Raw genomic sequence first — 23,278 nt, forward strand, 5'->3', positions numbered from 1 at the left:
TGGATGTTCCTTCAGTTGGAGGAGGTGCTACAGCAGAAATCCAATCACTTCAAACTCACACATAATGATCAATTCAATAAATACGGAACAAAACCTGTGTGCAGGTTCATCCCATCCAATCCTATCTGACTTGTAGTGTCGAGAAGGACTCAAGAGCAACTGTAGACTCAAGAGTGACTGTAGACGTTTAGCTGGTCCCTGGTTTCTACCCCAGCCTATCACCTATAGTAGGGAGCTAGTTGGGCTGCCTGGCAACGGGGGGGGATGGCCGTGCTGGGCGGGGGGTAGCTGGTTCAGGCCCTGGCTGTGGGAGGGGCTGGGCCGCATGGGCAGCAGGTCATAGTGGCTTGGGATGTGGCTGTTCCTGGGCATGTCGTACGGGTTCTGCGGATAGCTGGGGACCGGCATGCCGTTGGTCGGCTCTGGAAGAACACAGCAAAGAGAGAGAGTGATGCAATGTGGGAAATAAGCAGAACAAAAAGTGACAATGAAGTAGCTGCCCAAGGTAACATAAAGCCAAAGGGGTGCGATTTGTTTTTTGAAACTAATTAAGAGTAACTGCTTGTGACACAACGGTCTTCCAAATTACGTGCTGAATTCTGAAGCTTGAAGCTGCTAAGATTCGTGAGTTGTAAAGAGAGAGAGAGAGAAGAAAAAAGAGCATAAGAGTACAGTCTGAAACTAAACAGACATAAAAAGGTCCTCTCCCACTTTGCTCGATATGTTTCTTCACCAGTGAGAAGTGTTGCATTATACATACCTGTGATTGACAGGTAAGATGGATTCCCCTGACCAATCACAGAAAAAATGCACTGATTGATCGGAAAGGAGCCAGGAGTGGCCTAATATCGAAATATGCTCATACAGAGGCAGGCTTAGTAAACTAGAACACCACATTTCACTCCCTAATAGCTGAAAGATGGGTGTGGCATTTCTAACAAATTCAACTCAAATAATCGTACTACTATAGCAGGCCTGTCAGACAAGTTGCTCGTCCACACTTCGACACTGTGCGAATTTGCCAAGCAGCCTGCAGCTCACACACATACAGCACGAAAGCACACACCACATCGCACACGCACACACATACACCGCACACACGCACGCGCGGACACAGAAGTTGCAAGACAACGGCAGGATCAAGATAAGAATACAACACATTAAACAAAGAGCAACAAGGAAGAACGTCCAAGAAGGTCGGCAAACTTTAAAGCGACATTTAATAAACTAAGATCTTCAATAAATTAAGCTTTCGCCGTTGTCCATAAATACCTTGTGGGTACTGTTTGATGTTTTATCCGCCTGTCGCACAGAAGTGAGGATTCTGTCGACCAATCAACGGATGGCGTGTGTAGCTCAACCTTTTTCTCACCCTGCCTCCCCAAATGTCTTGCGATATAGATATCCCCCCTCCCCCCTGCCGAATGTTTAAGTTGTTTAATTTTTCTAATGTTTTGTGTGTAGGCTATTGGTGACTGTAGGCTACTGCTTGGCAAGTCTGGGCAAGGACATTTGAAAAGGAGATTTTTAACCTCAATGATGTATTTTTCTGGTAAACAAAAATACAAATAAAAAAACATCTTAAATTCTCACATCAGGTAGACAATCCGCAATCTTACCCTCGCACCCCCCACACAAGCCTGTGCTTTATTTCACTATAGTTAGGTAGGTGGCTGCCTTAGCTGTTGTTACACTTAGTTTATTTCACTTATTTCAGTTTGTAAAAGAAATTACTAACCGATAGTAGTTGCCATGCATTAAAAATGTCAATGCACTTTGAGCCCTGAATAACATTATAAGCTATTGAATAATTTATTTTATATATAGTATACTACACTTTCCATTGAACAATTACCCCTGTAACCCATAAATTGATTTATTTTATAATGTAATCAAATGCTCTCAAATGCTTGCTTGATAACGTAAGGACAAAATTATTATGCCTGCTTCCATACGTAAAAAGGTGAACCAAAACATTCTGCATTCTGCCTCAGACCTACCTGTGTCGTAAACATTCTGCTTTCTCCCTCAGACCTACCCGTGTCGTAAACATTCTGCGTTCTGCCTCAGACCTACCCGTGTCGTAAACATTCTGCGTTCTGCCTCAGACCTACCCGTGTCGTAAACATTCTGCGTTCTGCCTCAGACCTACCCATGTCGTAAACATTCTGCGTTCTCCCTCAGACCTACCCATGTCGTAAACATTCTGCGTTCTCCCTCAGACCTACCCATGTCGTAAACATTCTGCGTTCTCCCTCAGACCTACCCATGTCGTAAACATTCTGCGTTCTCCCTCAGACCTACCCATGTCGTAAACATTCTGCGTTCTCCCTCAGACCTACCCATGTCGTAAACATTCTGCGTTCTGCCTCAGACCTACCCATGTCGTAAACATTCTTAGCCGGTGCGCCGGTGGCTGGTGGTGGCTGCGCGCTGGCAGAGGTGGTGATGACGGCGGTGGAGAAGCGGTAGGCCACGTGTTCGCGGTGAGCCGGGGACTTCATCTCCTCGTAGCTGCTCTCGGTGTGCCTGCCGGCCGAGCCCCCCGGCGTGTCGGTGATGGTGGCGTAGGGATTCTCACTGTTCAGAGAAAAGCTGCTGGACAGGGAGCCTTTCATGTACTCTGGGAGAGGAGAGAGAGGAGAGTTAACACGTGGACACAAACAAGCGCTTAGCGTTGAGGTGAAAGCATTGCAGAAAACAGCATACTGCCTGAACGAAGTCCCCCGTGATTGAGGCTAACAAAGTCGATCAAAACATGATGGATCATTGTCATTTATTATTGGTTTCCAAAATGTACTTAATATACATAAGTACATTGCAGAGCGAGAACATGTACATCAATTCCATATGGAGACCACTTCAAAGAACTTTGCGTGTAACAAATCAGACTCAAAAGTACAATACACAAGGAAAGAAAACAGCATTCTTTTACATAGGCAAGTCAATGTAAACTTCAACTGGGAGGGGGCCAGTCAAGGCATTTGGTTAGTAAGTGGCAGCAACAGGGATTCAGGGGTTGAAAGGTGTAAGTGAGAGCGGCAGGAAGGGAGCACACACAGAGAAGACGACCCTTCAGTCCTGCAGAAAGACAAAAACAGGTCAACACTTAGGTCACAGCTTAGTTGATCTCCTTCTTAATCTCAACAGACCAGGCATTCAAACAAGAACACAGATCATGCGGTTCAATCCAGTCAAGAAGAGCTCAAAATCTAGAGGGAGCACAATTCATTCTCCCATAAAATTTCCAATCAGTAGGAACCCTAAGGCATTTCCATTACATTTTGATACCACTTTGTACAATTGAGTGACGTTCCCTTTAATATGTCACCACATCTGGAAAACATAAAATAAAATAATTAAATATGCATTAGGGTCAATGTAAATCTGGTAAATAAATCTGCATTCTGGTTAATAAGTATGTGATGTAACTAATAATGGATTCTGCTAAATGAGTATGTGATGTAACTAATATGCATTCTGGTAAATGAGTGTGTAATGTGGTCAATAATTATGTATTCTGGTAAATGATGTCATTTGGTAAATCATTTGGCATCCTGGTAAATTAGTATGTCATGTGGTAATTATTATGCATTCTGGTAAATGTATATATAATGCAGTAAATAATGATGCATTCTGGCAAATTAGTATTAGATCAGATTACTAAATATGCATTCTGGTCAATTTGTATGTTATTTGGTAATACATATCCATTGTTGGTAAATAAATATAATGTAGTTCATGTCACGTTAGATTGGTTCTCTGTCTGACTAGCAGCTCTGTGAACTAACTCAAACCAGAACCCTGGTGTTCAAAGGAAGGAGGATTGGGGTGTGGTCTGCTGGTTATTAACAGGAGTTGCTGTGGTACCATGCGCTCCACAGGGCTGGGCCAGAGTCATGCTGAGATTAAGTTTCAGTGTAACCTTCTTGCACAAGGGACGATAGCCAAAGCTAAACAGTTTCTTTTATCTGCGGTTGGGGGTGCGGGATGTAATGTTTGGGGCGGGGGCAGGGATGGCATGGGTGTCTAGCTAATCCCCGCTACTGTACCTCTGTAGCGCTGCTGCTCCACATGGTAGCTGTACCGTCGGTCCAGGCAGTACACACCTAGAAACACCCAGAAGCACAAACACCTCTGCTGGGTAAGTTCACAAGGTAAACCGTGGTGGAATGTGGTACACTGAAGTTATATCTTATTGCTCCACTCATGGGTTGAACTAAAATAACAGGTTATCAAATTAAATGAAATATAATAACAGTGACTCAAAATGCGGAAGAGGACTTTGGCTTTCAGAAAAGATGTCCTAACAGATGACTCCTAGGTAACGGGTGGACAGTGTTATTTCAAATGTAAAAACATGGTAATGCAGACTTGGTGCATGATGAGGTGTGACTGTGGTGTAGGGTGCTAGGGACGCCCACTGACCCAGCTCGTTGAGGTTACAGTAGGCTCCCCACTCTGGCGCACTGTTCCTGTGCTTCCTCTTCGTCTTCCTCTACAAAGCCCACAAAGAACACTCCAATATTAAAAGAACACTTCTATTAACTATTCTATAATTAGGTATTCACAATGTTTTGTGGATACCTATTGTTTTTACTATTAACTATTCTCATTTCGATTTCTTCGCAAATTATTAAAAAGATCAACGATGTCTCTAGAGACTGCTGCTGGTAACCACATGACAATGACTTATAAACCACAGTCTAACAGTACCGTCCCCTGAGGCTACATAACACAGCGGGAAAACCAAATTATTGGGTTATTCCGACTATGATTGGCATTTTTAAGATGCATGTATACACCTTAGTAGGACTAAAATCAGACCGAATTGTGTTTCTAGTCGTCGGATTAAGACCCCTAAATTATTCGATTCATAGTCACATTAATCGTGCACGTATTCATTAAATCGGATTATAATCAGATTTTGCGTTCTGCGCATGCTCAAGATTTTCTCCCGGGGGCCGTGAGCCGGAAGTAGAAGGAGATTATAGTGGTGTTGTTGTCGCCGTAGGAAAACGAGAAACTGATTTATTTAAAAAGGTGGTGAAGAAGACGGAGGATGCTGGGCAGCCGAGTTAAACCTCCTAACCTTTATGCCTCCTTTCCTTAACCTTTGTGGAAAACGTCATCGGGTCAAGGAAAGATGAAAAGGTGCTTCCTTTCCAACATAGGAAAAGACAGCACTGTTTAAAATGAATTTGACTCCACTATTCCTAACCAACGTCATTGCGTGACGGCGGGCATTGCTGACCTCCGTGAAATAAATTTTCCGAAGATGGACTACAACAAGCGCTCTTTCGATCCATGCGTTCTTGTCGTATTGATTTCCATCAGGTTGTCGCCAACAAAAAGAATCACTTAGGTCGGACTTTGCCAACAGGAATATTTTAGGCCACTTGAATCTAAATTCACGTGAAAAAAAAGGCTAAACTTGATGTTGAAATTAACCCCAGTAGTCTTTCTTAAAAAAGTTGGTAGTTAATTTTATTATGGTGTAAATTATGAGTTACAAAAATAACTATTTTGATGTTGGTCATTTATGAGTTCTTTAGATTCTTCGCCTCTTCTCATGTTTGGTTAACTCTTTAAAATGTTATTTTCTTCTCTTCTTCTGCTTTACCGCGGCTCTCTTGGTCTTTGCGTAGTCGGTTAACTTCGTCGTTGGCCTGTTGCTTAAATATTGCCGCCGTAAGGGAAAATGGCTTACAAATATCGCCTTCCCTTTCGTAAAAGTTGGTCAGGAGTAACCTATGCTAAAGATGGGTTAAAGGTTGCATCGAGCCACCTTTCCTAAGCATTTTTAGAAATCAAACAACCTTTCCTCAAAGTATTTTCTGGTCATCTCGTTAGGAAAGGAAATTTCTTAAAGGGGACATATTATGAAAACAACACTTTTCCTGGGATTTTGGGTGTTGTTTTGGGTCTCTGGTGCTCCCAAAAGGATTAAAAACTTTGAAAAAAGTCTGAACATGATTTTTTTTGAGTGAGACATGCATTTCTGAAAGTACCCCGCCTACAGTTACCAAACAAGCGAGTTAGTTTCGGCGCCCCCTACTGGTAGGAAGGGAGCACATTTGAATATTACCTCCCACTTCCCCACCCCCCTCCAATAAGAGCATAGCTACGATTTTGTGGACCAGCGGACGAGCGCTGGGCGAAGATGTTCACGCATTTCAGCAGCAGGGATATTCCATACTAAAATAGATGTCTAATTTGTCAGTTTGCCGTATGACTGCCTGGCAGGCAGTCCGGCGGAGCTGTCGGACTGCCGCCGAAGCTTCGGCGGAAGTCCGGCAGCTCCGGCGGGGAACTCGGCGGCATTCCGGCAGCTCAACTCCCGGAGTACAATCCATTTCTCCTCCATGTCGCGGTTCAATATATATATATCTCAGAGAGTCAAGGCCAAAGTTCCTTTCCCCCAATTCTTCTCAACCATGGCCGAGATAACCCGCACTACGAGTCTTTACTTGTTGTGGAAGTACCAGAGATGTCAGACGCAGTCTTTATAATTCATAATATCATCCGAGGCACACATAGCTTTTAGCCGTGATATAAGATATAATATTATATAAATACCTATATATTATATAATATTATTATTATATTATATAGATATAGAGCTCCAGGAGTCCGCAAACGGCAACAATCCCTTCTCCTCCATGCTGTTGTTCAGTCTGACAGCTCATTGGTCAATGGGCAGCAGCTCATTTCAATTAAAGCTACAGACACCAGAAACAGCGCATTCTGAAGGGACTGAAACAGAGGGGAAAAGCGGTAGGCAAGATTTATTTTCCTAAAAGCTATTTCCAGCAAACAGCTTCAAAAACATGTTTGCTGGAACTCATATACTATGTTTACTTGCTGGGAAAACACTATAATATGTCTCCTTTAAACCAAAAACCGAATCCGTAGAGGCCACAGGTATCGTGCCAATGTGGTTACCCCTTATAAGAAGTGTATAGTGCCCCCTCTCTCACACTGTTCAAAAAGCACCTCAAAACACACCTCTTCTCCTTGACCTACCCTCATTAACCCCCCCATCGCGGGCGAACTGACAGCTGTCTGCTGTAAACATCTTTTATCGAATGCTGCCTGATTTTGTTGTTGCTGGTGACGTAAAGAGGTCAGCCAGAAGAGGCTCACTATACTATACTCTGATTAAGCGGTGCATGTAAACGTAGTGTTTGTTTACTCTAACCATAATAGCCTCACACTAATAGCCTCACACAAATTAGACAGAGAGAGGGTCATGAACTGTAGGTTTGTCAAAGGAATTTGACAAAGCAGAATCCTGAACATGTAACAGGGATAGATATCCTTCTATTGGAAGTCCCTCCATTCCTCTCTCTCGCCTCTAAACCCATGTTACTGAAACTGATATTATATATACTCAGAAGCACGCTCGGAGGTCCTGCCCCTTTCCCCTAATATACACACCTTTGGAGCACCTCAAACACCCGGGAACGAGGTTAAACACACAAAGGCCCTCTTTTATAAGTAGAGACAAAAGTTTTCCCCCACCTTGGCTGTGGTTCTCTTGTCCGGCCGGGGGTAGTAGGTGCAGGGCCCCAGCGTGTGGTAGCTGGGGTTGGAGAAGCAGGGGTTGACCACACTGCTGCTGTTGTTGGGAGAGGACTCTGGAGAGGAGAGCAGGCCTGTGCATTGTAGCCCTGCTGGCACCGTAGCACAACACTGGCGGCTCAGCAAACATACTCAAACAAGTATACATGTATGTAGACACAGGACACACACACACAAACACACATGCCATGGTTGATGTTCGTAGACAGACACCTCTCACAAACAGGCTCACGCACAGACACACACACTCCAATATGGCATTGAAAGAAGGATAAAATGGGAGGTTGAAGAGAGAGAAACACGACCAATCTGAAGTGGGTAGCTGGAAACATGGAACTTTTGCAGGAAAAAGGAAGTTATTAGCAGACGTTGTTCGTTCATTGAACAGGAACTGTGCACAACACAGTAAATTACCCCGAGCTAGCTAAAGAGCCAATTTGCATCCATGGTCCCTGGGCAGGAAAAACATTAAAAACACCACTTTCAGCAACTACAACTACTACTACAAGCAAATCACCCTTTATAAACATTGCATTTCATATAATGCCTTGTGTATACCGGTTGCAAAGTTAAGTTGTAGTTCACAAGAAGATTCGACGCAGCAAAAAGGCTTGCAACCATGCGTTACAGAAGCTCTTTTGCTGCATCTACAGCCCTGCACACGTTGAAAAAAACACAACGCATCCACCAAAACGCAATCGGAAACACATGTGGTAAAAGTCTGACCCTTGCAGTACAAAGCAGTGTATGTCGGCGGTACGAACCAGCACGACGTTGGAATACATAAAATCACCTTTCTACACCACTCTCGTTCAAAAGTGCAAAGCGGATCAAACAAAACATACAGAACATTCTCTGGCAGACGGCAGCAGCAGCAGCAGAGCACAGATCTACTTTGAAGCCACTACATCGCTCACCAGAGAGGGAGAAGTCGGTGGCGTTGATGTGCAGGGCCGGAGTGTACGTGACGCTGGGAACGTTCTGGCCGCCCTTCTCCCTCTGACGGCAGCGGAACCACACCACCACAGCCAGCATGGCGGCGATGAGCAGCAGCAGCACCACGACGCCAAGGACGGCGCCCGCTGACTGGCGCTCCGAGCCTAGTGCCGGGCTGATCTTGGTGTATGGGTTCAGCTCTTCCATCATCAGAGCGGCTGGTCGAGGGAGGAGGCGGGGGATTTTTGGTTTGTTTGGATTGTTTTGTCAATGGCAAAAATAACCCCCTTTGTCTAAACAGACATTTCAACTGTTCATGATTAATCACAGGTTATCTCTGTGTTTTTTAACACCAATATCTTTTAAAAACATATATATATATTTGAGGACAATTACTGTGTAACTGTTAGAACTAGTTGGTTTCTCTTTAATAAATAAGTACATTTCAGCTCATCTACCTCCCTACCTGCCTGTAGCGTTGCCTGCCTGTCATCCATCCTTGCCTGTACACCTCCTGTTTTTTCCCCTACTGCTCTCATCCTCCCTACAATAAACCTCTAGTTTAATTCAACCTCCGTTGTCTGCGCTTGGGTTCCCTCCCATTCGATCGTAACAAACATTTTACCTTAAGCATTTACAACTCATTTAAAAGCAAGGTCTCTCCATTGATGGATCCAATATACTTTTTATGACAACTGAATGACATCCATTTTAATGATTAATCCGCTGAAGCTCTGCATACATATTACCATTGAGTCAGGACTAGACTGACTTACAAGATTGCAATTGTTTGGGTCCCACACAAATGCATGCTGGGATTGTGTGTATGATTAGCTACCTGAACTCTAAACATGATTCATGTTTAGAGATCAGGTAGCTAATGAATGTATCTTCTTCTAAACACCAGGCTAACGTGGCTCGTCTGAAGTCGAAGACGAGCCACGAAATTAATCATAACTAATCTTAAAATCCTAAAAAACGGCAAGGAAGAACGGGAGTTCGAATTTAGGTCTCTTATTAGTCCAATAGTTAATTTATTCAGATCAGTATCAGAGTTGATCAGAATTTATTTAGGAAATAATGGACAGAGGTTAGTATTTTATTCTGCTTTTGTTTCCTTCATCTCTGAATGAATGTGACTGTGTTCATAACCCAGTCGCAGCGTACTGAGTGAATGTGAGCGTGTTCATAACCCGGTCGCAGCGTATTGAGTGAATGTGAGCGTGTTCATAACCCGGTCGCAGCGTACTGAGTGAATGTGAGCGTGTTCATAACCCAGTCGCAGCGTACTGAGTGAATGTGAGCGTGTTCATAACCCGGTCGCAGCGTATTGGATGAATGTGAGCGTGTTCATAACCCGGTCGCAGCGTATTGAGTGAATGTGAGCGTGTTCATAACCCAGTCGCAGCGTACTGAGTGAATGTGAGCGTGTTCATAACCCGGTCGCAGCGTATTGAGTGAATGTGAGCGTGTTCATAACCCGGTCGCAGCGTACTGAGTGAATGTGAGCGTGTTCATAACCCAGTCGCAGCGTACTGATTGAATATGAGCGTGTTCATAACCCGGTCGCAGCGTATTGGATGAATGTGAGCGTGTTCATAACCCGGTCGCAGCGTATTGAGTGAATGTGAGCGTGTTCATAACCCAGTCGCAGCGTACTGAGTGAATGTGAGCGTGTTCATAACCCGGTCGCAGCGTACTGAGTGAATGTGAGCGTGTTCATAACCCAGTCGCAGCGTACTGAGTGAATGTGAGCGTGTTCATAACCCAGTCGCAGCGTACTGAGTGAATGTGAGCGTGTTCATAACCCAGTCGCAGCGTACTGAGTGAATGTGAGCGTGTTCATAACCCAGTCGCAGCGTACTGAGTGAATGTGAGCGTGTTCATAACCCAGTCGCAGCGTACTGAGTGAATGTGAGCGTGTTCGTAACCTGGACACAACGTATGTGTTCGGGCGTGAACAGATTACGACATGTGAACTGGTATACTTGCATTTGTGGTTCTCGTCAAGTCTGCATAATCTGAATGCATACATATTATACACCTGTAGATCGAGACATGCATGTAAAAAATGAGTTGCAACTCACAGAAGTAAAATCACATTACGCTTAGACAGAGGGGAACCATCAGGCCCCTCAGAGAGGGCCTAAAATATTCTAGATTATATTATCGTATTTTATTTAAAAAATGTTCCTGAGGATATAACCTCTGTGATTGGTGGAGTAATAGAGAAAACGGTGTGGTTCTGGAAGTAAAAATCCCATTTGTTTTCTCCAGAGGTTTTGATTAAAAGCCATAATGTCGTAACCATCCAAAGTTTACCTGCCACACACAGTTATATTGTGAAACGATGGATTATGCTCTTGTAGAAGCCCATTCTGCCGGCGATTTGAGTTTGCCCTGCGCGAGGGTCTGGAGAAGGGCAATACATTTCTTTCTGCTTCCGATACGTTTTTGCGGGAGCCAATCAACAAGCTGGCTTTTCCCCTTGGCGCGCTATTGGCTGGTTTAGCACAATGACGACAAGGAAGCGACGGCAAACAGCCAATCGCGTACAGAGTCAGTTGAACTAGGCCCGTTGATCACACCTCTTGTGCTGAAGAAAATGACAGCAGCTTCCCAAGACCTAGCTCAATCTACGATTGAGCTTGGTCTGGGAATAGCCAGACTAGGTTTCTGAGGTAAGCGATCGAGTTCAGTGACAGCAGTCAAGACCACTGACTTTCGTGGGTGCAGTTAACATTTCCTGGTAACAGCGTGCTCCACCAATCATCACCGGTCGTGTTACACTTTAGGATTATGGGTAGTGAAGTGGTTTCAAAAGACATCGCGAATAAAATGTGTTTTACTAAAACCTAGTTGTTTACGTCTTTAACTTGTGGCTTCTGCAGAAGCATATAGCATCGTTCACAATAAAACAGCGCTTTGTAAGTATACCTTGGATGGTTACGACATTATAGCTTTTAGTCAAAATCTCTATGGTGAAAATGTATGGGATTTTTACTTCCGGAACCACACTGTTGTGCTCTATAGTAATTAAATTAGATTTATTTTGAAAGACATTCAAATTGACTAATCATACCTTCCCTCTAATTAGGTGGGCTTTATTACCGCTGAATCATGACAAGTTCCACCTGCTGAGAGGGGCAGGAATCCAAAAACTAGATACAAGCTTACGGGCGTGACTTGGTTTACTTCACGATGTTAGCCAGCGCGATTAACGTAACCGCAAGGAGGACATTGTTTCCGATTTATATCTACGCCGTTGTCTAGGTTAACTTTTAATAACAATGTTGGAGTTAATAACCGGAAGACCCACAGCAGAGTTAAAATTGTTTCAGAAACCAAAGCTTTTGAAAGGCGTTACAACTCCATCAAACTATCGCGATACCCTTGGATGACCGGATCAGGAAGGAGCAAAAGCTTTTGCTGTTGATGTTTGATTTGTCTGCCACAGCTTGTCTGATGATGCCATTATTTGTCAGGAGGATTTACATTTTGCTTAAGCGTGTTCGTACCCTGGTCGCAGCGTATGCCCTTGAAGCCAATGCTGCAGTAGCAGGTCCCGGTTATGTAGTCACAGGTGGAGTTGTTCATGCACTCACAGAGCTGCTGGCAGCCATAACCAAACCTCCCGGCGGGACACTCTGTACCAGGGGGAGCGTCAGAGCAGTGTAAGCACATCCTACTTGAAGCCAAATGTTCACACAGTAACAAATACACACACACACACACACACACACACACACACACACACACACACACACACACACACACACACACACACACACACACACACACACACACACACACACACGGATTGATACACACACGCACTCAGAGGTCAAGGTTGAGCTGACTCGACTTACTGAGTTCACAGTTTTGTCCCATGAAGCCCGTCCGACAGGTACACTGTCCAGCTATATGATCACAGTCGGCTCCGTTTTGACAGCGGCACACCTCGGCACAATCATCGCCATAGAAACCCGTTGGACAACCTTGAATATGCCAAATAAATCAGCGATAGAAACATGTAGGACAATTTAAAATGCCAGAATCTAGTCAGTGTGTTGGTGTATCTACATTCTTCCTTAAAAATGTATCAATATATATAGTGTCTTCAGTTGGACACGGCAACTAAAAACAAATGGTGCAGCGTTACTGTCAGCCACTAGGTGGCAATGTTGGTTTGAGTAACAAAATGTAAAAGACCTAAGCGCTGTATAACAAAATAAGCAAATGGTCAAAGCACTGGGCTCAGTTTGAGTATCTCATTGTATTCGTTGTAGCATTGAAACTCAAAAGAGGCTAAGCAGCATCTGTACATACTGCATTCCGTCTTGAAAAATCCCCTGTTCAGTTAACACAACGTTGCAACGGTGATGATGATGTGCGTCTGTGTGTGTGTGTGTGTGTGTGCATGTGTGTGTGGGAACCTACGTTGAGTACAGAAGAGTCCTGTCCAGCCCCCTCTGCAGTGACACGCTCCATCTGCAGCGCTGCACTCGGCTCCGTTGTGACAGTTGCATGTATGGATGCAGTCTGGCCCCCAAGATCCCTGGGGGCACACTGAACACACACACACACACACACACACACACACGCACGCGCATGCACACCCAGAGAGATACGCACACATGCACACACAGACCCCCTGATCTTAGTTGTGCTTACAAATGCCAGCTGCCTTCGATTGCGACCAAGGATTGAGGTTAATAGGTCAGAGTGTGTGTTAACCCCTCATAACAGCCCAGAGCCAACCGTTGCTGTCAATGCACAACAAACTAAGGTCATTCATGAATGATTAGCCACATCATAGGAGCTTCTAGGGAGAAAATATCAACGGTGTTTTTTGGTCCTATATTATAAATGCCCGCTTGCCATTGATCCCCAAGAAGTAAGACTCACATCTTTGCTGTATAGAAAAAAACACACTGAAAAAAAACACATTGACAGAACAATGTCACCAATTCTGTTTGTGTAAGGTTATGTCTGTCTGAATGTACATGTGTGTCAGTGTGTATGTGTGTGTATCTTTGTGTGTGTGTGTGTGTGTGTGTGTGTGTGTGTGTGTGTGTGTGTGTGTGTGTGTGTGTCTGTTTGTGTGTGTACCTTTGGAGCAGTCGTCCCCCAACCAGCCAGGGTAGCATTGACAGGAGCCATCAATGGGATTACATGTTCCATTGTTGGTGCATAGGCACTTCTCTGCACAGGCTCTCCCAAACTTCCCGCTGGGACACACTGAGCAGACACACACAAGGGGTACAACAGTACCACAAAGTTGTGAAAATAATCCAGAAACACAAAAACACAGATTGCGTGTTGAAACACCGGCAACACACACACACACACACACACACACGTGCAGTTGCATGGAGAAACACCAGCGCACTCAGAATATATGAAACATACAAAAATACACGTGAAGAAGCTATACATGCAACTACAATTTGTCCTAAAATAATGTTCAAACACTGCTTCCATAGGCAACTAAATACATGTTGGCTGATGATATTTGTGATGGTGAGCACCAAACACTTATAACTTAATTGTTTATGCTACAAAAACTAGGCAACATAAACAGATATTTTTTTGTTGTCTCAGTTTGCATTAAAATCACTCTGTGTGTAAATATGTGACTTAATTTACATTACAAGTACTTCAATAGTTGTACAAGTACAATTACATATTCCTCTCTCCTCTTACAAAACACACAAAGTGGCTTTATTAACTAGATCTGCTCTAAACAATGTCCAATACATATTATTTTATTGAACAGCAAACCTCCACTTTCAGATTAAACCAAACACATTTTCCTATTTATTTTTCCAATTCATCTTCGTATTTTTCCTGTTAATCGTAATTAATAAAATACTTTCTCTTTACGATGTAACAATCGAATCCAAAAACAAAAAATACTTTGTGATCCATGAGCTTAATGCAATTACAAAACACTAATAATGTTCAATCGATGAAATGTTTATGTGAACTATCCAAAATGGCTGAGAGCCAGAGCCAGAAGGTGAGGGTGTATTCACAATATCTGAAGAGGAAATAGTAAGTGTTAAGCAGTATGCATTGCAGCTCTATCGTGAGTGTGGATGTCCTCATTATTGGGGGCGTTCAGGAAATATATTTTTTAAGTAACAACTTTAGTTCTCTTCATTATCTGGTGAAATAATGGGTGTCCACGGACAACAGAGGCATGTTAAAAAATGAGAAACTACTGGATTTCAATGACGGTGCTTAATGCTCACACCACCATAATTTGGAATCAACCGAATGTACCCAGCTGTAACTTCCATAGACAGTATCACCTACAATCTCATAACATATATTCAACTTCCAATAATGCTCCTCATCTCGACTCCCAGTTTATATATTTTCCAACACTGTTTCAGGAAAGGCAGAACCAAAAGCAAGCTTCCGCTTGTGAAGTTAGCAAATAAACCAGGTTCTTCACAGATGTGTTAAAAGAGCAAAATTCTTACAATCAGGAATACATCTTGAAGTTTATTCAATATATTTATAAACTAAAATTAAGGATGAGAAACCATGCATTATAAAAAGATACATTCAAACAAGTCAAGAATGGAGATGTCATTATATAGCCAGAAATACTTCCAGGGGTGGAAATGTAGCCTGAACATAAAGAGATAATCTTCCCTGATGATGCACTAGTATAACATACTTACCTACCAGGGCTCAATTATATATATTATTAATATCTAATACAAGTAATTTTACTCACTTATTATAATGAGCTGAAAAGCTGAGCAAAAACCTAGTGTTGTGACTGCAATTACAGGTTGTATTATGCATAGTCAAGGCATTATGCCAATGTTTTTATGAATGAACACAATGCATAATGAAAGTCTGTTTCATGGGAGCCCTTGTAGGTGTATATTGGACACCTATAATGTTCGGATAATGGATGGTTTCAGGCAACTCTGATTGTTGAAATGGTCTTCATAACAAACAGTGTAATTTCTGTAATCAAAATATCCCCATATGAGAAACTTGATAATAAAGCAAGGGCCTTTTGATTTAGAATGTCAGGATCGATCTATCGATCCATCCATCTATATCTATATATATAAACATGTGTTATGGCCGTGGCCATACCCAGCAGATTCTGTGCTCCGTCTCCCCCTCTTGGTGTTTTTTCCCCAGGTCAAGATCCACACCTGCCTTCCATCTCCAGTAATCATCCCGTCACATATAAACCCCGGTTCTTCACCCACTGATGGCCAGATCGTTATTTCAACAACAGTGGTAGAAACCCATTCTCGGCTTCTAAGAAATTTCTAAAATTTGTTTTGTGTTCCGTGTTACCCCGTGTTGGTAATCTCCTTGTTCTCCTTGCCCAAGGAACACCAACCCCCTCCCTGTCTGCCATCCACCCTGCATGCTCATCTACCTGCCTACCTGTCTGTAGCACTGCCTGCCTGTCTGTCTATCCATCTTCTCTGTCCACCTACTCAACCCTGTGCTGTAATCCACCCTCGTCTGTACTGTTTTTTCCATACTGTTTTCATCCTCCATACAATAAACCTCTGGTTTAATTCAACCTCCAGTGTCTGAGTTCCCCCCGTCTGATCCTAACAGGCTGCTGGTAAAGGCATTTCGTACTCACATATTTTATAATCAAGTAACTAGAAGTAACTAGCTAGAAAATAAGTGTGTTTATATGCAAATATAAAAAAACGGTTGCTGCCTGCATGTCACAAACAATTCAAATTCATTCATTTCCATATTCATCCTGTCCAGCACAGCAACGCGATGCGGGCACCAGCCGCGCACACAGGCACACACGCACACACGCCAACGCAATGTGTTGTCTCTTAATCTGCACCAGGCGTTCTGAAGGGAGTCACGGCGATAGCAGCATCGACGTTTGTGAGAGACCAACAAACAACCCCAAGGGGCTGGGGCACGCTGCCATAACGGAGAGGTGAAACAGCTCCTCTTCCAAAGCTGAAGGCCACCTAATATATCATGGCTCATCCCGCTATCTGGGAGGCCATTCAAAGATGCAATGGGCAGCAGATTGGCTGATGTCGAGCAGGCCATTGTGAAGACTGTGCCTGTTTGTTAGGGACATTGAATATTTACACATTGTTCGTGTACAAGAACTGTTTAAGGTGGGGATCAATCGATCAAGTCGAACCGAGGACATTTATATGTGTATGTTGCACTATAAACGATAAGCCTTATCCAACATACATGATCAAGCATCTACATATAGGACACCATTTAACCACGGCACTATTATGATTCTTATGGCACACTGATGCACTTCATCTGCTTAATAATGCATTATACTTCTTTCATGAGAATATGATGTAGTGTGTAAGGCTTTGTTGATAGCTTTTACTTCAAACGTAAGATGCTTCAAAGGGTTGTAAGAGTCAAGGGACTCTAAACATTTAGCCGCATCTCCACAGACTGTCAAAAGGCTGATAATCAAGCAAAATAATGGATGCAGAAGATTTGCACTGGGGCTTTTTTGTCATTGTATTCATCCAACACATATACCTCATTACGATTCTGTTTCAACAGGAAAACACACACCGCAGCATCAATACCGCTAAATCCACACTAAGGAAGCCTGCTGGAAGATGTTTCCAGCATCATCCGGTGAGACACGCTGTAACTTTCAGATTGAAACAGTGTTTCATCTTCTACGTGATCCAAGGCTTATCATGCTTTCTGTCACGTATGTCCATGGTAACACAAATAAATACATTAGCTGTTGTGAAATAACCCACTTCCACATCGTCAGAAACAAGATTGATGCACTTGCAGACACATATACGGATCCCCAAACTGACATACAAAAGCAAAGACCCACGGTCCCCCCCCCCACACACACACACACGGTACAAACATACTCACCCTGGTTGCAGAGAGAGCCGTAGAAGCCCGTCAGACACTCACAGTGGCCCGAGATGTGGTGGCAGGCGCCGTCACTATGGAGACACTGCGGACAGGACTGACTGCAGTGCTGGCCATAGAAGCCAGGACCGCAGGCTAGTAGGTAGGACACACAAAACATATTGAATTTTTTATGACTGACACCCATGAAGGCGGGGTTTACCTGCCTCAGAATGTGCCATGCTGTGCCCATTTGGATTTCACCACACACAGTTGTTGCCAATACGTCTCCCTTAAGCTCTTCATTCTAAATGATGTTTGCCTGAGTGGGACCGTGGATCTATCCTGATGTTTCCTTCCAGCTACAGACTCTCTTGGTAATTTAGGTTATTGCCAAAACAGTGAATTATGAGACTTCATCATCAACTTGATGCAAACAGACCTAGAGCAAGAAGAGTTTGAGGTAAATGGTGTACACAGAGCGCATAGGTGCAATTCCTCTCAGCTGTGTGCCTCTGTACTCTTCAGCATCGATCGAAACCAGAAAACTGTGCGCTGCAAGGAATTTTCCCTTCCGTAAGGGAGCTCATTGTACATGCTAGCACTTCGATGTTGAACCCCCCCTTGAATGTCCCATAGATGTAGGTGTCTGCTTACTGCGGCGGCAGTTGGTGCCCCGGTAGCCAGCGGCGCACACACAGGAGCCGTCCTCTGGGGAGCAAGAGCCTCCGTTCTCACAGGTGCAGCTGTAGGAACAGTCGGGCCCCCAGCGGTCCTCCTCACATACACTGTCACACCGGACACCTGCACAATACACACACATGCAAAAAACAAGTAGACCAGCATGCAGTAACACACGGTGTTAAAATCTTTAAAAGGCACAGACTGGAAAACCAATAAATAAATAACAAACTAGAGGCGATGAGTTCTGTTTATTTACCCCGCCATGTGCCACTGTCCTGGACAAGCCAGAAAGAAATATCCCAAACTGAGATCCAATTACAGACTAGGGGGAGGTGAGGACTAGCCCCCTAGCTGACGTGTCCTGGCATAATGAAAATGCTCTGCTTGCGAGGAGCAAAATATCTCTAGGAAAGTTTCCATCAATGTTCAGCTGATTGTCAAAGATAAAGCATCAGCATTTAGCAATATGACTCAGGCTTTAACAAGATGGGGCATATGGGAAATCTCTGCATTCCCAGAAACACTTGACATACTGTATCAAACTCGCAGGATTTCATAACTTGAGGATTTATTTTTTCCCAGCATAGCCCCCACTGAAGAAAGAGGTGGAGAACAGATTGAAGATCCATTCATGCTGCACGGTTAACATTAGAGAGAATGTCAACCAAGCATTGCCTGGTTGGCCCAAGAAAACTCTAAATACTTTGGGAATCAGGACTGGAAAATAGCATAGCATTAGCATTGGTGGTAGACTGGATATTATATAAATAGCATTACTTGGTTCTAGAGATATGAATATAGATATATCAAGGTCACTCAAAAGACTAACCAACTAACCTATTTTTGCAAAGCTCAAAAATAACAGATATTTGGCCTAAAGCATCGGTTTCTATGCTCTGAGCAAAAAAAACTCAGACAAGTATCAAATGAGTATATTATGTTCTTTAAAATATCTAGAACCACCATAAATGATTCCAAGACATAAATTCATGATGTAGTAAGTACATTTTTAACCTGATTCTCAATTGTTATGACATGGGTTGCCCTGCGTTGTCATTGTTATGCAGGACAACCAAGGGCCATGTGTTTTCACCATTATCCAAGAGCCTGGAACCTGCCTTATATGGTTTGAGAGTTACCCCTGACCCCTCTAATGACAGAGCCGCAGAGGAGCAGTCCCTGCGATGGCAGGAGGTCGTGGCCCACAGTGAATATATAATAAGACATTCTCAGGTTAATCCTTGCCAAAGCTTTCCTAATGATCGTTCTTCACCCCTCTCTTTGACACTATGCGATGGACTGAATGTTGAATACCAATGGGGTTGTTCTATTTCAGCGAGACTTCAGTAAAATGGCACTCTAAATGGTCCCCTCTGTTATATTAAAAGGAGAAGTCAGGTGATTTTCAAGGCCGTTTTGACTTTTTTGTCTTCAAGACTTCATTTATTAGCCGATAAGCTTTTGCCTACACCCAATTCAAAGAAACAGTTCAACTTATCCTGATCGCCATTGACATAAGCGTTCAGTTCGATAAATACTTCAATAGCATTGGATTCTTCACCAACTGCACAGGTAAAAAATCCAGCAACAAACCATCCACATCATCCAATGCCCAGACTCCCATCAATCCTAAAATCGGCCTCATTGAGTCTCTGCACCATGGGTCCAGTTGAACAAACCAAACACCACTTGCTAATAAGGTTGCCAAAACAAGTTGCTCCATCATCCATTTCTCCAATGCCACAGAAATACAGGGTTAATTTAGATCAAGTCAACAGTCAATGAAAAGTTCCCAGTCTTACAGTGTTAGAAGCACTACAATTGCTTTAGCCACACACAACCACACATAGTAATAGTTTTAGTTAATAATAAATCACAAAATTTGACAGAGGTAAAGCAGCATGCATATAAAACATTAAAGAAACACATGTTTCAAAAGTGTTTGGAAAGTGTTGGTGTGTGTTTGGTTGATAATTATTCTCACTGGTTCATAATTTTGACGCGGTAAATATGAAGCGAGCACACTGTAAAGCCCAAGACGAAGAAGCATTTGTGAGATATTCTATCTAGAATAATATAATATACAATTAATTAAAGATACTGGAGATATAATTGCTTCAGACACTCTCATCATGGGCTCCTGGGCCAAATCTGATGATCAGAAAGTTTTGTTTCCCGCTTCAAATTACATTTGGCTTATTTATGAATTGACCTTTGATTTGAACGAATAACTTAATTTATATATTAACACCAACTTCCAATTGTAAGACATTTCCCCAATTTCCCCTCTGGCAATTATTTAAATCATTTCCACAGTCACCTCTTATATTGAGCACTCATCATAGTCCAACCGATTGACAACTAGTGGTATTCAGTTCCAAATGCAGCAATAACTAACGGGAGCAAGATTAACACTGCCGAAGACAGAATTCCATATTCTCCTGCTGGATAATCAACCCACATGGTCACACGTATTTATAATGTTATTTTTTTACCATGAGGAATTTGCTTTCGCGTTTTGAATGGATCCTTGCGCTCTCTAAAACTGAAACATTTGAATTTGGCAGTGGAGAGTTCCACGGTTTCACGGTCAGGACTTTCATATACTGTCTCTACTTGGTGCAATTTCCAGTCATTTTTGCATTGCACCCCGAAAATAAATCAGAACGTGTGTTTTTTTTGCGTATCAAAGCATGCAAAGCATGCAAGCCCTAAATGCAGCTTGTGTGTAGTGTATATTTTTCACTCGCTTCATGTGAACTCAAGGGGAACGCCGGCATCGGCATTGAAATTCTCATAAGACATCTTTTTCGCAAGACACTAAGACACCGTGACCCCTTAGTTATTATCTATGGTTACCCTTTCGCTGTTTGGGCCGCGCTTATCACTCTTAAGGGGAACTAAGACAGCCTCGGCTGACCCGCAGCTATACCACGAGCTACATCCTGAGATGGCCGAGAGGGGTCGTGGCATCACTATCTGCAGCTGTGCCTTCAAGGTGCTTTGTTCGCTTGTGGGGCAGTCTGGCCTCTCTGCAGAGAATATTTTTCTTTCATACTATTTTAACCCTTCATTACAATCAACTCTTTACGTTTGAGTTACGTTGTCAATGCAGTTCGAAGAATTTCATCACCACAGTACCGACACGGCTGTGTGCTTTGGTCTTTATTTCATGTTCACAATCTCCATGTAAAAATGATTAAACCAGAGAAATCTAACAGTGTTGATTGAGAAGCGGCATGGTGGAGGTGGTGGCTCCCTCACCTGTCCATCCTGTCTGACAGCGACACCGCCCGGACACCGGGTCACAGCCGTCTGTGTTGACACATTCACACTGCTCTCCACAGTCCAGCCCGTGAGTTCCCTCCTGAACACAGGAAGACATGATCACGCTGCTGAAGCACTACTATGTGCAGAGCCCAATCTTTTCCTGAAAAATAAGTCTGCAATGGTTGAGAACTACTCACGCCACCCTGCCCGCAAAGCTACGTTGGCCCACATCCCCCAGGTGCACAGCCAGTTAGAGAACAACGTCATTGAGTCCTTTTTATTAAGAAAATCTCCGGCCTACTCAGAGGCTCAATCTTACACATTGCATCTTAAATTAGACCAAAGCATGTGACCCATCAAGCACAAAGACAAGAGAATGTCCTACGTCACAATAAGACACACTATCCGCTAGAGGCACTTAATATAACTCATGAAGCCCATGTTGAAGTACAAGACAATTCAATTCATTTGACTAAGTTTATTGAATGTTAAGTAGTTCCACCACGCATCAGAATAACATCTTGAGGGGGGAGTGTGAGTGTTTAATAATTGGACGTCCTCAGACGGGCCACTCACAGGACACGGGCTGTCGCAGTACTCGTCCTGCCATCCGGGAGCGCAGGTGCAAGTCCCGTTGACCGGGTCGCAGGCCGCCCCGTTGGCACACACACACGTCTGGTCGCAGCCCAGGCCCCAGGTTCCACTGGAGCAGGGGATGGAGCAGTCCACCCCCTGCCAACCTGCACACACACAACCGTACATGCCATCCACCCGCACAGCGACGACACCGTTACCTCTACACACACATGATTGACGCTCTGAATATGATATTAGTTCCTCATATTCAAGTGGTAAAAATAAAGAAAATTCAAGCCATAAAAATTTGAACTGCAGCAGCAGGGCCTGAGCAATTTAGATTGAATGCAATCGAATACTGTCAGTGTATTAGAGCGCGGCCTGTCATGCCATGTGGTCAACGATGGCCAACAGGGAGAAAGACGGGCCGTTTTTTTTTACATCATGTTTTTGAAGTGAGTTCACCCTTTCAATTTCAAAGAAGTGATTCAAAACCAATAAATTCAGACAAGCTTGTTTCCATAATATAATGTTTAAATGTTATGAATGTTTAAATTGTTGTTTAAATTTCTATAAACAAAATTCAATAGCTTTTAAAATTCAAACGTTGTGGCAGTAATTTGATTCCATACTTGCCCCACAAACACTGCCTCAACTTTATTGCACTGGCCTCCCGTAGCTCGGTAGCTTTGAGGGCAACATATAAATAAGGGTTATTAAAGGCTGACCACAACTCCCAACGTCCCTTCGTTCTGTCTCAGATGTGCCTCCACTTTAATTACCCCTGTTCCCAAGAAAGCTCTGTGGCACATGAATATTTGAACATACTCACTCTGAGCGGCATTATCAAGAACGGGCGTGATCAAAATAGCCTCTGCGGCCTCTAATTAGTGAGGCTTCTAATATCGAGCCAACAAAGATAAATCTGTTGTTTTCTAGTTACACATTGTTTACCAACAGAGTTTATTTTCGCAGTTAATTCATCAATGGATAAGCGACCCACAATATTAAGGGGCTTTAATATTGTATTTTTGCTCTCTGTTTGTTTAAATTTGGACAGACACAGAGTCTTGAACATCAGTATCCTTTTCATGGTAGTCCTCTCATGGAAGGAAATATGTCCTGGTGTTAGGGCTGCTCAATTATGGGAAAAATCATGGGGACACCAGGACATCAGGGTTAGCACTCTGACTCTGTCCACTCTGTCATGGGATCTTTAGTGACCACAGAGAATGGTTCTCCTCCGAAAGACCATTGTTCAGACAGTCAGTCTCCATCCTTGGCCATAGTGGATATAGCACAGGCCATTGAGAATAATGACCCCCTACTGGCCCTCCAACCCCTATACCAG

General features: G+C 43.4%; 1 protein-coding gene across 1 annotated transcript in view; it reads right to left on the minus strand.

The window, feature by feature from the left end:
• Positions 1–222: 222 nt before the first annotated feature.
• Positions 223–23,278, minus strand: part of LOC307076349 (uncharacterized protein) — a gene marked incomplete at its 3' end in the record, with an annotated part of 44,677 nt that continues 21,621 nt past the window's right edge. Inside the window, exons 9-22 of the mRNA XM_079737309.1 lie at positions 21,928–22,091; positions 21,346–21,448; positions 18,055–18,201; positions 17,419–17,553; positions 13,633–13,761; positions 12,961–13,089; positions 12,390–12,518; positions 12,039–12,167; positions 8,502–8,738; positions 7,525–7,673; positions 4,429–4,498; positions 4,053–4,109; positions 2,381–2,623; positions 223–422 (exon numbers count right to left, since the gene is read on the minus strand). Of these exons, the coding sequence (XP_079593435.1) occupies positions 223–422; positions 2,381–2,623; positions 4,053–4,109; positions 4,429–4,498; positions 7,525–7,673; positions 8,502–8,738; positions 12,039–12,167; positions 12,390–12,518; positions 12,961–13,089; positions 13,633–13,761; positions 17,419–17,553; positions 18,055–18,201; positions 21,346–21,448; positions 21,928–22,091 (2,021 nt within the window). The remainder of the gene's footprint in view (positions 423–2,380; positions 2,624–4,052; positions 4,110–4,428; positions 4,499–7,524; positions 7,674–8,501; positions 8,739–12,038; positions 12,168–12,389; positions 12,519–12,960; positions 13,090–13,632; positions 13,762–17,418; positions 17,554–18,054; positions 18,202–21,345; positions 21,449–21,927; positions 22,092–23,278) is intronic.

This window comes from Pollachius pollachius (genome assembly GCF_949987615.1).
Source record: "Pollachius pollachius genome assembly, chromosome: 5".
Classification (NCBI taxonomy): Eukaryota; Metazoa; Chordata; class Actinopteri; order Gadiformes; family Gadidae; genus Pollachius; species Pollachius pollachius.